Below are 15927 nucleotides of genomic sequence, written 5' to 3' on the forward strand. Positions count from 1 at the left end.
GCGAACCCCCCTTTCTGGTTTTCAGGGACACTCAATTATGGTTGGATTAAAAGCATATCACTTGAATGCATCAAGAAGGGGGGGGGGAATAAAATACGCATGCGTATGAGCTGCAATGTGCACGTACAAAGAGCATCGTTATATTGCACTGCTTCTAGCGATGATTCCATTCACATAGCCGAACGCAAGGAGATTGACAGGACGAGGGTGTTTATGGATGTCCACTGACTGTTTTCTGGGAGTGTTTGGAAAGACGCAGGTATGTCCAGGCGTTTCCAGGGCGGGTATCAGACGTCAATTCCGGGACCTTCGACACAGCAAACATTGCACAGAATAAGTAATTACAGGGCTGGTCTTGTTCTGCACAAAATGTGTTTGTACCCGCTCGGCTGCACAGACGTTTGCACTCTTGCAAATCGAAAATACACTCCCCTGTGGGTGGCGACTATGCGTTTGTTCGCTAGCTACTTCTTTGCAGCCCTGCAAACAACTCAGAATGAGGGCCATTGAGTGATGTAGAAGACACCTCACAGAAGCATGCTAGTTTCCTATAAAGCACATGTCCCATCCTCCTCTTCAGTCATGCACTAAGGTACTGTAGGTCAGATGAGAACCTCATTTCCTACACCTAAAATGCATTAGAGCAGTCATAGGAACCCATCATTGGGCAGACCCTTTCAGCACTTACACCTGTTTCAACCAAGACCACACATTTAAGAAGTCTATTTATTAAAAGTCATAAAAAAAAATTATAAAATACATTAAGAGCATTGATTCAGGGCAAGTACAGATAGCAAGATAAGTGTTCAGGACACAGCGCTGGCTAATGTCACCAAGAGGTCCGAGTTGAGCTGTGGCAGACAGCTGATCCGCATCTGCTGACTCTTGGCATATTTGTCCCGTACTGCCTGCAAGAGAAGAGGGCAACAGTTCTAGGATTACATATTAGTGTATTCAACACCCTCAGAAGATGTCTTTAGGACACAACTCAAGTTGTTGCCAGTTGAGTAAAGCTGCAGTTGTTAAACTCTATCCAAGTGAAAAAAAATAAAAGCCACGCACCCACACTTTAACCTGAGGGCACTGGCTTCCATTTGGGGAGAGAATTATGTAGCAGTGTACCCAACACTGACAGCTGTTCTACTAGAGCAGAATTTCACAGACTGGCATAACAGTCCAGGCTTTAAGGATATCCAGGCTTTACCACAAGTAACTTGGAAGGCGGCGGGGAGGGGGGGGGGGGGGGGGGGAGGAGAAAAACTTCTCCCCCTTAATTAGTAATTCAGTCAATTTAATTATCTGTACTTTAGCATGTGTATCATTGGAACTTGGACTGTAAGGGTGGAGTTTGGGTAGCTGCACTAAAGTAAAGCTAAATTAAAGCTTGCAGAGAATCTTTCATGAGCAGTTGATGAGACCTGTAACAGACAGGCGAATATTACACCAGTGATGCTTGTCTGAGACCATGCCATTACAGTGCAGCTGGAATCAGTTGCTATCTTACCATGAACTTTGTAAGACCTCTATTTACTTTTAGGATATTCTTTGCCAGGTGCTGCATGACTGGGACAAGAGCACTTTCACTGTAGGCCATGTAGTGTTGTAGAGTTGCAGTCTAGAGAAATAAGTGACAATTGTAGGTAAAATGCTGATATTCAGGCTGAATCATTCTTATCCCCCCATGCAAGACCTGGTCAAGGACACAACTCACCCATTCGCCACCATCTAGGAGCTTCTGGGACAGGCAGAAAGCTGCTGCCGCCACTTGTGAGGGAGGGAAGTGCACCATGTCATAGTCCAGCATAGCCAGTTCCATCAGATACTTAGACAAGGTGTGCAGAGAGACTTCCACCTGCAAAACAAACGTATTCATGACCATTCCAAAATCATATGCTCATTACACTTGAAAGGTGTCAGCAAGCAATCTCTAGATACTCTGAGGACTAGCAGCCTCCATTATAGAGGCTAGGGCACCATGGTGGTGAGCAGTACTACAGTATGCCTATCCAAGGCCCCAAGTTTGTTTCTTCTCCCTGTATGTGCATGGGTTTCTTCACTCATTATGTTGGGCTCTCATAAGTTGAGACTAGATTTTAACCATTAGGGAATTTTGGCCCAAATGTACTAAGCCTTAAAGAGTGATAAAAGTGGAGATTTAAAGAGCGATAACGTATCAGCCAATCCGCTCCCAACTCATTTTTCAATCACAGCCTGTAACATTGCAGTTAGGAGCTGCTTAACTGGTACTCTCTCCAAGGCTTCGTACATAGACCCCTCGTCTTGAGAGGGATGATGCTATTCAGTACACACAAAAACCCCCACATAATATTCTGGTATACTTCATGGTATTTAGCCATTCCTGACAAAAATGGCACTACCACCTCAGTTTTAAATATCCAATGCCAGTATGTAGCCATTGTGGAGAGGTGGCAGCTGCGGGGGATTCTAGCAAGCAAGTTCCATAGCCTGAGCTTCAGGAGACTAGATCACACTGAGTTAGTTGCCAAGAGTGCCAGTGAGACCAATCTACTAAACAATGGAGACAATAAGGGAAGAGACCTTTGCCAGCATGAGGTACACCACACGATACCTGAAGCCTGGTTATGGATTGATCAAATGCATTCTTCCTTACCTCCCCAATCTTTGATGCTCTCCGCAGGAAATGCAGGGGTAAGGGCCGTCCAAGGTCAAACTTCAGTAACCTTAGAATCTGCATTTCCATATTTCTGATCTGAGCACTGGTGTAAGTGTGATCAGTAACATATGCAAAGTCTCCAATTGTGGGACAATAGATCTCTTCATATTTGCATGCCAGAAACATTGCCGTTATACCCGCCAACTGCAACAGGTTTTTGGGTACATGGTTAACCTGTAGAAGGAACATGAAGAGTTAAGTCTCCAATTATAAAAGGGGGACCTTTGTTCTGCTGTATACTATACACACACACACACACACACACACACACACACACACACACACACACACACACACAAACCAAAGAAAAGAGGGAGCATGGAAAGTGTCATGAAGAACTCTTCCATGTTTCCCCTCTGGATTGTACATATGACTTGAAAGGCGTTTAAGGCAGTTTCCCCTACTCAGGGACCCCTCCTCCGAGCGCATGTTTACAGATCTACAGTTCTCCTCAGTAATTAGTGCCACATCTGTCAGCCAATAATTACTACACTTGTGCACTCCCCCCTCACAATATTTAGGAAATATTGGTTTAAGGCAGGGGTGGGGAACCTCAGGCCCGGGGGCCGTATAAGGCCCGCAGAGCCACTTGATCCAGCCAGGCTCACTTAGCCAGGCGCCTGCTGAGATTTTGTTACTAGTGGGCGCCTGGCTTCTTACCCTCAGTGGCAGCCGGATGCAGGAGCATTTCAAGTGACTTGGGGCATACTTACTGGGGGCATAGCAACTGACTGGGGGTATATCTAATGGGGGCAGGCTCGTTTTTAAGTTGATAATTATTGTATGGCCCCCGAAGGATTTTATAAATATCCAAATGGCCCTTGGTAGAAAAAAAAAAAAAAGAAAGAAAAATTCCCCACCCCTGGTTTAAGGGATGACTGACCATTCTTGTACAAGAGCCATGGGAAGATGAAGCTCATGCATCTAAAGCCACATGCCAACTCAAGTTACCAGTGTATAATAAGCCCAACAATATACAAGCGTCGATTTACAGGGCTAGGTCAGCGAATACTTTGTGTCAAGTATTACGTTAATATTTGTTATCACGATTTAGCCAACAACAAGTCTGTTGACATCTTTAACTCAAATATAGTGGGGGGGGGGGGGGGTGAAGACCTGGACTGCACATACTGGTTAGGGACCCATGTGATGAAGTCACCTGGCCGCGGTACATGGACCTGCATATTTGTGCAAATGTGTGCTAAGAACTTCAATTATACTCCATCTTAATTGTGAGGGTTTATTTAAATTATTTTTACCATCAGTGTTCTTAGTGCTAAGAGTGTACATCTGCATCTCTTCCTCAGCAGAAGAGGCATGTTTTCAGATCATATATTCCTTAAGACGGGCAACACATACCTGTAGAAAACGATCCAGAATAGATACGGTCATGAACAGTGTCTCATGCAACAATTTAAACCTCATGTGGACCTGTACCAGCCAGTCAATAAGGATAGCCCTCATGTTGCCATTGATTTCTTGTCCTTGGAGGGGATGTGGTTTGATTGCCTGCTCAGCCTGTAAAGAGACATTGCATCACTCGTCTTCCTTGGTCTCCTCAAGAGACTTCTAGGATGCTTCCTAAAGCTATACATATGGTTACACAAGTCACTAGTTCACTCTACCTCTCCCAACCACATAGAATTTCCACTCCCACCTGCATTATGCTTAATGTCCACACTGGCACAAAACAGCATTGCCGACAAATTGCCAGACGATTTCTGCTCACATCCCTGGAGGGGTGCAAGAAAAACTAGTTGGGGATGACCGCATACTGAATTGAATAGCTCCAGGAAGCCTCCTCCCGGCACTATTCAATACATAAGTTGAATTGAGCCCATTGAGTGGACACTTGCAAGTCCCCTCAAATTAAACTAAGGTTAAAAGAGAGCATTGGCAGGCCTCTGAGACTTAACCAAGGACCAGGACCACTATCTCCCTACTTTGCCCTTTGAGGGGATTACAGCCATAGGGTCCGTAGTGGCTGCACCTCCTCCCAAAGTTGAGGGGGAACAGGAAGCCTAAACCAATGCAGATAAAACAACTGATATACATTTCTCAATATGTTATTGATCAGAAAAGCTGCACTGTATCCCAACTGGTTGGCTAAAGTCAGAAACTGAAAAAAGAAAAAGACCACTAGACATTTTAGCCTCTGTGCAAAATGCAACAACCTGCTGCACAGGCACTTCACTGGGCCAGTACACTAAGGGCTGCTGCATGTGCAGTTCCAAGGTACCTTCAACAGTGCAGGTTTTCCAGATATACTGTACCTGTATATTATAGATATTACTAGAGAGGGGAAGAATTATAACAGTTTATGCCAGTGACGTGCAGTGGGGTGAGGCAGAGCGTTTCCAGTCATACTTATGTTTAAACCAGAGTTTTGACTGAATAAAATATATGAAAAATACTGATAATTTGTTTGAAATATCTTCTTTGCATTATTCTAATCATTTTTATAGCCCAAACGCGAGTAAAAAGTCTATGGCAGGTGAGGCAGTGCCTCACCCATGTATCCTTTCCACATATCTCTAATCAAAGCTCACCAGATTTCCAGGAGTTTATATTGCTGCACCTGTGTATAATGCCCAGATGTACCCTTTGGCTCATATTGCATGTAAATCTTGCTCTGGGGTTAGCCAGTGCCTCCTGAGCCATTTAGCTCACCGCACGTCCCTGGTTTATGCAGCATCTCAAGATGCAGATTAGCACCTACCTCAAGTTCCCTCAGGTAGCAGTAGATCTCTTTTACATAGTCACTGCACAGCATGGGGTTGTCTGCGTCCTCTTCATCAACATCTTTCACCTGAAGCAGTGCATCCGAGTGGGAAACACCCTGGTCTTCCATCGGTGAGGCACCAGATGTATCCATGGGACTTGGCGAGAGTGGCTAATAAACCCATAGTAAGTAGTGTCAGGTCTTACCATACATAGTTAGAGTGCAACATGGGAGTTATATACTACAGTCAGTTCCCATTCCAGACTTGTTTTAAACCATTTATGTTGATTAGGGACACAGATCTTAAGGGAGATTGATCCACAATAAACCAAGTAGGTTTCCCTTTAAGCGCACTCCACAGGCACTAATCGATTATACCACAGGTTCTCAAACTCGGTCCTCAGGACCCCACACGGTGCATGTTTTGCAGGTCTCCTCACAGAATTGCAGGTGAAATAATTAGCTCCACCTGTGGACCTTTTAAAATGTGTCAGTGAGTAATTAATACACCTGTGCACCTGCTGGGTTACCTGCAAAACATGCACTGTGTGGGGTCCTGAATACCGAGTTTGAGAACCCCTGGATTATAAAGATGCACATCCAGCATGTTAAGTGCCCATTAAAGTGCTTGCATAGCAAGTTCACATGTAGTTAGAGAGTTCCTAATACCAAATCAGTTATGGCCACAAGACTCTAAGGGGGAAATTCAAACATTTCAGAAGTCAGTTGGGAGTCTTTTTTCACCCCTATCTAATAGACAGGAAAACAGACACCCAACCGACTTTTCAAACATTTGAATCTCACGCTAAAGGTCTCTTCCCCATTCCTATACAAGGTCTTCTCCCAGGTAGACTTTGCTAAGAAAAGGCCATATATGGCTTCTGAATGCAGTGCCGTAACTAGACATTTTAGCGCTGTGTGCAAGAAATGGCATTGGCGCCCCCCCTTATGTAAAACAGGGGCAGTGTGTGCGCAAAAAATATAGGGGTGTGGCCACAAAATACCAATTCATACTACAGTGCACAGTAGTCTCCATTTTTCAAGTTATGCCGCACAGTAGCGCCACTACACCAGGTAGAGCCGGAAGCACATCCCAGCAGCGCCGGTCAGCCAGTGCGGAAGGAGGGGGAACAACTGCAGTGGCGCCGCTACCAATTACATAGCGCTTCTGCGGCTCCAGTCCCCCTCCCTCCGGAGCTGCTCCTCTCCTCCGGCGCGGTGCACAGCTTGTAATGAGTCAATTTGACTCATTACAAGCCACTGACATAGAATGCTGGTCATCGTGCCCTCAGGGCGACTGCACTGTGCGACAGGCACAAATGTAGTTACGGCTCTGTCTCTTAGTAACCTCTGGCACGAGTCAAGTTTAATATACACATTAGGATATTCTTAAAGGAGAGTCTTCCTTGGAGGACAAGCCAGTCCAGTTTTAGGTGGAAGTGGGTCTCACCTTTTCTTCCTCCTCTAGGACCTCAAGATATGGTGGTTGTTTGACAGCTTTCTCCACCACATTGTTTCTTACAACTTTAGCTTCCTGCAAGTAGAGGATCAGTTACCTTCCATTTCACAAATGGGGGAGGAAATAAGGATATTCCAACCCCCAAAAACAGAACTGCAATAATGTCTGCCATTTATTGTTAAGGTCTTTGGTTCAAACCAGATTCATGTTTTAGGATTCTGACAAGTTATACGCAAGTTAGTCCTGTCTAGAGGCTCAATTCACCTCCTGCGTAATAGAAAAGCATAGTTCCAGCCTGGTTGGTCTCAGGTTCTCATTTAATCAAAGCCACAATTACAAATTTTTAGGCTGAACCCAACATTTGGAGCAATCAGCAGTACTTCTATCATTTTCCTTACTTTTCTCACAGCCACTTTGCCTCTTCCTACTATACAGTTCCCAATATCTCCCAGTGCGTTTCGTTGGCGTGGTCTGGTTACAGCTGCCTTCTTTCCAGCCTCCATTTTGTTGTCTGCATTGAGCCGCATACTCTGGAGAGAGCAATACATTCACTATTCAGTAGTTGACTGGGGGGGGAACCAACCACCCCAGCACACACACACCACCTACAGAACCTCATTTAAACTGAAACAAGTGATGCAGCAAGTTGAGGGGGACAGTTTACTAACACCTGTATGTTTTGAATACAGACTAGAGTATGTACAGTAACTTCAGGGGAGATTTAAAAAGGAGTGTCACTCTTGTTATCACTCATTACTGATCTTAAATGGTGCTTCAACCAATCAGCTCCTGCCATTTTTCAGACACATGATAGTTAGGAGCACCATTTAAGATTAGTAAGAAGTGATAAAAAGGTCATTATACCTACCCCTTCATGTCAGGTGGGGAGAGAAAACAACAGACAATGGCATACCCTCATCTATCAAACACAATATAGGGTCTCAGTAGAATAGAACATAACTTAAATAAACATCTTCCCTACAAAACTTTAAGCACTGACTTAATAGTCTGCCACATTTATAGCAGTCACATTAGGAGGTTCAGATAAGTTTCATTCAAACGGTTCATTTATATTATTAAAAGGAAACCACCCCCCAGACACCGAGGGTGTGCTGGGACCAGTGATCAGGGTAGTTACAATCCCCCCAGCAGCCACACAACTTACTCTGGTCATCACTGCAGCCATTCTTACCACTGTAGCTCTGTGCCCCACACTGCCTGTAACATCCCCAGCAGCTCTCAGGTATAAATCCCCCACCCTGCACGCTGATTGGCTGCGGCGTCTGTATCAGCTGGCGCAGGTTCTCATTATGCGATGAGCCGTTACTGAAGCTCGAGCCTGGGCGGTGGTACAGCGGATGATGCCCCGGAGCCTGGGCGGTGGTGCAGCGGGTGATGCCCCGGAGCCTGGACAGTGGTGCAGCGGGTGAAGCCCCGGAGAGCGCAGCGTCTGAAGCTCGTGGCTGTTATCCCGCATTGCCATTTGTTTTGAATTTGTGTTTTAACGTTTATCATGCTAGAGGTCACAGCTGTACTGCAGCACGTGTTCCCACACCTGGGATTGTTGGGTCAAATCCGGAAACCTCCGGAACGCCGGAACGGGTTGCCTCTGCAGCACGATATTTTCTCTAACGTCCTAGAGGATGCTGGGGTCCAATTTAGTACAATGGGGTATAGACGGGTCCACTAGGAGCTACTGGTACTTTAAGGGGGGAATTCAAATGTTTAAAAAGTCAGTTTGGTGTCTGTTTTTCCCTGTCTATTAGATAGGAAAAACAGACACCCAACTGACTTTTCAAACAATTGAATCTCCCCCTAAGAGTTTAATAGTGTGGGCTGGCCCCTCCCTCTATGCCCCCCCTACCAGACTCCGTTTAGAAAATGTGCCCGGAGGAGCCGGTCACCGCTAGGGGAGCTCCTAAGAGTTTTATTATTTTCTCAAAGGTTAGAGTTTGTTGTTTTACAGGGAGGATGCTGGTAACAGCCTCCCTGCTTCGTGGGACTTAGGGGGGGGGGGGGGGGTTAGGAACCAACTTAATAGAGAGTTAATGGTTCTCTATATCTGCTGCCAGGACACTGAACTCCTGAGGGTGATGATCGCAAGCCCACGAGGCGACCGCTCACTCCCGCGGCATGGTCGCCACCCCCTAACAGAGCCAGAAGATAGAAGAGTGGTGAGTACAGCGCCGGGCTGCGCTCCAATATGGCTCAGCAACATCTCTGCATGTAGACGCTGGAGGGCGTCCTGAGTCGGCAGGTTAACCCTACACTGGTCATAGCGCTAACAGGGGCTAATCCAGCTGTTAACATATAAAATCCTCAGGCCAGTTTAAATAAGTGCGGGAAGCGGGGCTTCCTCTCAGAGCGGTTCCAGCATTCACCAACACCATTTTCTTCCTGCAGATTACACAGAACGGTCACATAACTCCAATGCCTCACGGTACCAGGGTGTTAAAGACAGGGAGTGGAGTGTGATAACAGTACTAACTGCTCTATTAAGGGTAGTTAGTTAGCGCCGGGCATTTATCATAATAACTGCCTACAGGGGCACGGTGTGTCTGGCTCCTTATACTCTGACTCTCTGAAGGTGCTCTGGGGGAAACTGTATCTGACATTTTCCTGTGTGTGTGTGTGTATATCTCACGTTAACATGTCTAAGGACTATGTCCTGCGCTGCAGAGTGTTTATCTTCTCCATAGGAGTCTATTCCATGTACTCAGGACTGAAATATGCTTTCTCCGCCTTCTGAATCCGAACCCGCATGGATTCTTTAAGGCAGAGGTTCTCAAACTCGGTCCTCGGGGGCCCACACAGTGCATGTTTTGCAGGTCTCCTCACAGAATCTCAAGTGAAATAATTAGCTCCACCTGTGGACCTTTTAAAATGTGTCAGTGAGTAATTAATACACCTGTGCACCTGCTGGGTTACCTGCAAAACATGCACTGTGTGGGCTCCCGAGGACCGAGTTTGAGAACCTCTGCTTTAAGGGGAATGATATCCCAGATCTCAACGAGGATGTCACATACTGAGAAAGAGACTCCGTTTTTGAGGAAGACTGTGGTGGGGTTGCAATATCCAGCCCGCACTACTTCATCAAAAACCCCACCTACATACCCGCAAAAAAGTACACTTGCCCATATACTGCAAGCTGACACGGATACCGACTCTGATACAGAAGACGGTGATGCTAAAGGGGTGCAATTAATGATAGAAGCCATTAGGGATGTGTTACACATTACTGAGAAGGTACCTGAGCAGGAAGATGAGACTTATTTCTCTTACGTCCTAGAGGATGCTGGGGACTCCGTAAGGACCATGGGGTATAGACGGGCTCCACAGGAGACATGGGCACTATAAAGAACTTTAGATGCGTGTGCACTGGCTCCTCCCTCTATGCCCCTCCTCCAGACCTCAGTTAGATCCTGTGCCCAGAGGAGACTGGGTGCACTACAGGGGAGCTCTCCTGAGTTTCTCTGAAAAATACTTTTGTTAGGTTTTTTATTTTCAGGGAGCACTGCTGGCAACAGGCTCCCTGCATTGTGGGACTGAGGGGAGAGAAGCAGACCTACTTAAATGATAGGCTCTGCTTCTTAGGCAGGTCTCACCCTCGCCGTTCGTCTCGGAGCCGCGCCGCCGTCCTCACAGAGCCGGAAGATAGAAGCCGGGTGAGTATAAGAAGAAAGAAGACTTCAAAGGCGGCTGAAGACTTCAGATCTTCTCTGAGGTAACACGCAGCGGTAACGCTGCGCGCCATTGCTCACACACACACACACACACACACACACACACACACACACACACACACATATACAGAAGACACTGAAGGGTGCAGGGCGCAGGGGGGGGCGCCCTGGGCAGCAATATTAGACCTCTTGGGACTGGCTAACATGTATATATACTGCGGAAGCAGTATATTAAATAATCCCCCGCCAGTATAGGAAATTTGAGCGGGACCGAAGCCCGCCGCTGAGGGGGCGGGGTTTGATCCTCCAGCACTAACCAGCGCCATTTTCTCCACAGCACACTGCAGAGAAGCTGGCTCCCCGGACTCTCCCCTGCTGAACACGGTGACAGAGGGCAGAAAAGAGGGGGGGGGAGGCACAATAATTGGCGCAGTGAGTGTATATTTATATAAAAGCTCTGGTTTTAACTGGTTTTTTGTTTCCAGTGTCAGGTGGCGCTGGATGTGTGCTGGCATACTCTCTCTGTCTCTCCAAAGGGCCTTATTGGGGAACTGTCTCCATATAGATATATCCCTGAGTGTGTGGGGGTGTCGGTACGCGTGTCGGCAGGTCTGAAGCTCATCTAAGGAGGAGGTGGAGCAGATGATTGTGGTGTCTCCGTCGGCAACGCCGACACCTGATTGGTTGGATATGTTGAATGTTTTAAATGCAAATGTGTCTTTATTGCATCAGAGATTGGACAAAGCAGAGTCCAGGGATAGAACAGGGAGTCATTCCATGGCTTTGACTGTGTCACAGGGCCCTTCAGGGTCTCAGAAATGGCCCCTGTCCCAAGTAGCAGACACTGATACCGACACGGACTCTGACTCCAGTGTCGACTACGATGATGCGAGGTTACACCCAAGGGTGGCCAAAAGTATTCATTATTGCAATAAAGGATGTTTTACATATCACAGATGACCCCTCTGTCCCTGACAAGAGGGTTCACATGTTTAAGGAAAAGAAACCTGAGGTAACCTTTCCCCCATCTCATGAGCTGAACGCGTTATTTGAAAAGGCTTGGGAAACTCCAGACAAGAAACTGCAGATTCCCAAGAGAATTCTGATGGCGTATCCTTTCCCTGCGCAGGACAGGTTACGGTGGGAATCCTCACCCAGGGTGGACAAAGCGTTAACACGCTTGTCCAAAAAAGTGGCGCTACCGTCTCCAGACACGGCTGCCCTCAAGGATCCTGCTGCTCGCAGACAGGAAACTACCTTAAAATCAATTTATACACATACGGGTGCCTTGCTCAGACCAGCAATAGCGTCGGCTTGGGTTTGTAGCCCTGTAGCGGCTTGGACCTTGTCAGCTGACATTGATACCCTGGATAGGGATACCATTTTATTGACCTTAGGTCACATTAAAGACGCAGTCTTATATATGAGAGATGCTCAGAGAGACGTTGGTCTGCTAGGTTCGAGAGCCAACGCCATGGCGATTTCTGCTAGGCGAGCCCTGTGGACCCGCCAATGGACGGGTGATGCCGACTCAAAGAGACATATGGAAGTTTTGCCTTACAAAGGTGAGGATTTATTTGGGGAAGGTCTCGCAGACCTAGTTTCCACAGCTACCGCGGGTAAATCTACTTTTTTTTACCTTATGTTTCCCCACAGCAAAAGAAAGCGCCGCAATATCAGATGCAGTCGTTTCGGTCGCATAAGTCCAGAAGAGGTCGGGGCTCTTCCTTCCTCGCCAGAGGTAAGGGTAGAGGGAAAAAACAGCCTGCTACGGCTAGTTCCCAGGAGCAGAAGTCCTCCCCGGCTTCTACTAAATCCACCGCATGACGCTGGGGCTCCACTGGGGGAGTCCGCGCCGGTGGGGGCACATCTTTGTCTCTTCAGCCACGTCTGGGTTCAGTCAGACGTGGATCCTTGGGCAATAGAAATTGTATCCCAAGGTTACAAGCTGGAATTCGAAGACGTGCCTCCTCACCGGTTTTTCAAATCTGCTTTACCAGCTTCTTCCCCAGATTGTTTTAGCTGCAATTCAAAAACTGTGTCAACAACAAGTGGTTGTCGAGGTTCCCCTAGTTCAACAGGGGAAGGGGTACTATTCAACCCTATTTGTGGTCCCAAAACCGGATGGCTCGGTCAGACCCATTCTAAATTTAAAATCCCTAAACCTGTACTTGAAAAAGTTCAAATTCAAGATGGAATCACTCCGGGCTGTTATCTCCAGCCTGGAAGGGGGGGATTATATGGTGTCACTGAACATAAAGGATGCCTACCTTCATGTCCTCATATATCCCCCTCATCCGGTGTACCTGAGATTCGCTGTACAGGACTGTCATTACCAGTTTCAGACGTTGCTGTTTGGGCTTTCCACGTCCCCGAGGATTTTCACCAAGGTAATGGCGGAAATGATGGTGCTCCTGCGCCGGCAGGGAGTCACAATTATCCCGTACTTGGACGATCTCCTGATAAAAGCGAGATCGAAAGATCAGTTGCTGAAAAGCGTGGCGCTCTCCCTGAGAGTGCTGCAGCAACATGGCTGGATTCTGAATCTCAAAGGAGAAAGAAATGCTCTGCGCACCAAAAATCACTTTGAATTGATTGATTGATTAATTAAGTGCAGTCTAGCAAGGAGAATGATTGACTCAATGAAACTTGACCTTTTTTATAGTGAAAAATATTTTATAAAACAGTTAATGACACAAAACAAAGTAAATAAGACAAACAATACATATATATATATATAGCAGTATAAAAACCGGAGGTATTTCACCTCTTGCAAGTGTAAATAGAAACACTGTATCTAACTTTTATAAACGTGCTGTTTAAACAGCATACACTGTATCTAAAATGCAGATCGGATATCTTAAGTGAAAGAGGCTCTATACAAAGAGCAACAATCGATTCTAACACTGGCGTCCCAGTGTGGAATCAAATAAAATGTCCACAGATGGCTCCACAATAAAATTATTAGAAGCAAAGCAAGTAATAATAGTTACCCTCGTGCTGATTCCTGAGATGTAATGCAGAGTCCTGTATGCATTTGCACGGGGAGAATGTAAAGATTGGTAGTTGCTGCCACAATGGTAATTAAAAGACAGACTTGTTGGAATATTTATTCTCCGTAATAATAGCCGTCAGTTGACCGTCAGATGATGACATGTAGGGAGTTTCCCAGCAAGGGACCTGATCCGTATGGCTATCGGTAACAGCATGGAACGGCAAAACCGCTGATGGCTGGCGCCGCACTGGTCTCACAGCGCCCCTTTCTACGAGTGCAGTGCAGTGGATATCAGTTACTCCACAGACGGGCTCCTACCATCTCGGTCCTGCTATTCCGGTTCCGTCCACATCTAAGCCAAGTGACCTACAGTAATTATACCTCCGCAGTGAGGTTAAAGGGAGTCCAGCTGCTAACGGCACTTCTACATCAGAATCCCGCTGCGACAAGCTGGATATAGACGGATCTCCGCTGTGAGACCAGTGCGGCGCCAGCCATCAGCGGTTTTGCCGTTCCATGCTGTTACCGATAGCCATACGGATCAGGTCCCTTGCTGGGAAACTCCCTACATGTCATCATCTGACGGTCAACTGACGGCTATTATTACGGAGAATAAATATTCCAACAAGTCTGTCTTTTAATTACCATTGTGGCAGCAACTACCAATCTTTACATTCTCCCCGTGCAAATGCATACAGGACTCTGCATTACATCTCAGGAATCAGCACGAGGGTAACTATTATTACTTGCTTTGCTTCTAATAATTTTATTGTGGAGCCATCTGTGGACATTTTATTTGATTCCACACTGGGACGCCAGTGTTAGAATCGATTGTTGCTCTTTGTATAGAGCCTCTTTCACTTAAGATATCCGATCTGCATTTTAGATACAGTGTATGCTGTTTAAACAGCACGTTTATAAAAGTTAGATACAGTGTTTCTATTTACACTTGCAAGAGGTGAAATACCTCCGGTTTTTATACTGCTATATATATATATATATATATATATATATATATATATATATATATATATATATATATATATATATATATATATATGTATTGTTTGTCTTATTTACTTTGTTTTGTGTCATTAACTGTTTTATAAAATATTTTTCACTATAAAAAAGGTCAAGTTTCATTGAGTCAATCATTCTCCTTGCTAGACTGCACTTAATTAATCAATCAATCAATTCAAAGTGATTTTTGGTGCGCAGAGCATTTCTTTCTCCTTTGTATTTCAATTAGTTGTTCAGCCTAACCAGCTGTTTTTGCTCAGCAGCCCTAGAGATCACAATTTTCACTGATTACCATCTGGTAAATTACTACCATACATTATTTTAGCGCCAGATATATATACAGTTTGAGATTTATCTCTAGCTGTAGGTATATATATGGATTCTGAATCTACCAAAGTCACAGTTGGTTCCAACAACTCGGCTATCTTTCTTAGGCATGATTCTGGACACGGAACAAAAGAGGGTTTTTCTCCCAATGGAAAAAGTCCAGGAACTCCAGAACATGGTCAGAGACCTGTTAAAACCGAAAAGAGTGTCAGTCCATCAATGCATTCGAGTACTGGGAAAAATGGTGGCAACCTACGAGGCCATCCCCTTCGGCAGGTTTCATGCAAGGACGTTTCAGTGGGACCTTCTGGACAAGTGGTCCGGGTCCCATCTTCAAATTCTTTAGAAAATATGCCTGTCCCCCAGGGCCAGGGTGTCTCTCCTGTGGTGGCTGCAGAATGCTCACCTTCTCGAGGGTCGCAGATTCGGTATTCAAGACTGGGTTCTGGTGACCACGGATGCGAGCCTCCGAGGGTGGGGAGCAGTCACACAAGGAAGACATTTTCAGGGTCTGTGGTCAAGCCAGGAGGCTTGTCTACATATCAACGTACTGGAATTGAGGGCCATATACAACGGCCTACGTCAAGCGGAGAATCTTCTTCGCGACCTACCGGTTCTGATTCAATCAGACAACGTCACAGCCGTGGCTCATGTAAACCGCCAAGGCAGGACAAGGAGCAGAGCGGCAATGGCGGAAGCCACCAGGATTCTTCGCTGGGCGGAAAATCACATAAGCGCTTTGGCAGCAGTCTTCATTCCGGGAGTAGACAACTGGGAAGCAGACTTCCTCAGCAGACACGATCTCCATCCAGGAGAGTGGGGACTTCATCAAGAAGTTTTTGCAGAGATAACAAGTCGTCACGCATCAACAAGAAACTTCGGCGGTATTGTGCCAGGTCAAGGGACCCTCAGGCAGTAGCAGTAGACGCCCTGGTGACACCGTGGGTGTTTCAGTCGGTCCACTCATCTCAAAGATATTGAGAATCATAAGACAAAGAAGCGTGCGGACAATACTCATTGTTCCAG

General features: G+C 46.2%; 1 protein-coding gene across 2 annotated transcripts; it reads right to left on the reverse strand.

Moving 5' to 3' along the window:
* Positions 1 to 712: 712 nt before the first annotated feature.
* On the reverse strand, positions 713 to 8324 carry CCNB1 (cyclin B1). Of its 2 annotated transcripts, none has more exons than XM_063963362.1 (9): positions 8069 to 8324; positions 7275 to 7406; positions 6868 to 6951; positions 5415 to 5588; positions 4055 to 4213; positions 2633 to 2869; positions 1712 to 1852; positions 1505 to 1615; positions 713 to 908 (listed from the first exon to the last, which is right to left on the reverse strand). In XM_063963362.1, exons 2-9 carry the CDS (start codon positions 7401 to 7403, stop codon positions 807 to 809), a joined length of 1137 nt encoding a protein of 378 aa, XP_063819432.1. In that variant the 5' UTR covers positions 7404 to 7406; positions 8069 to 8324; the 3' UTR covers positions 713 to 806. The 2 variants fall into 2 exon arrangements, with proteins under 2 accessions (XP_063819432.1, XP_063819431.1); XM_063963361.1 differs by having other exon boundaries at positions 8042 to 8322.
* Between the last annotated feature and the right edge of the window lie 7603 nt (positions 8325 to 15927).

This window comes from Pseudophryne corroboree, chromosome 1, assembly GCF_028390025.1.
Source record: "Pseudophryne corroboree isolate aPseCor3 chromosome 1, aPseCor3.hap2, whole genome shotgun sequence".
NCBI classification, from domain to species: Eukaryota; Metazoa; Chordata; class Amphibia; order Anura; family Myobatrachidae; genus Pseudophryne; species Pseudophryne corroboree.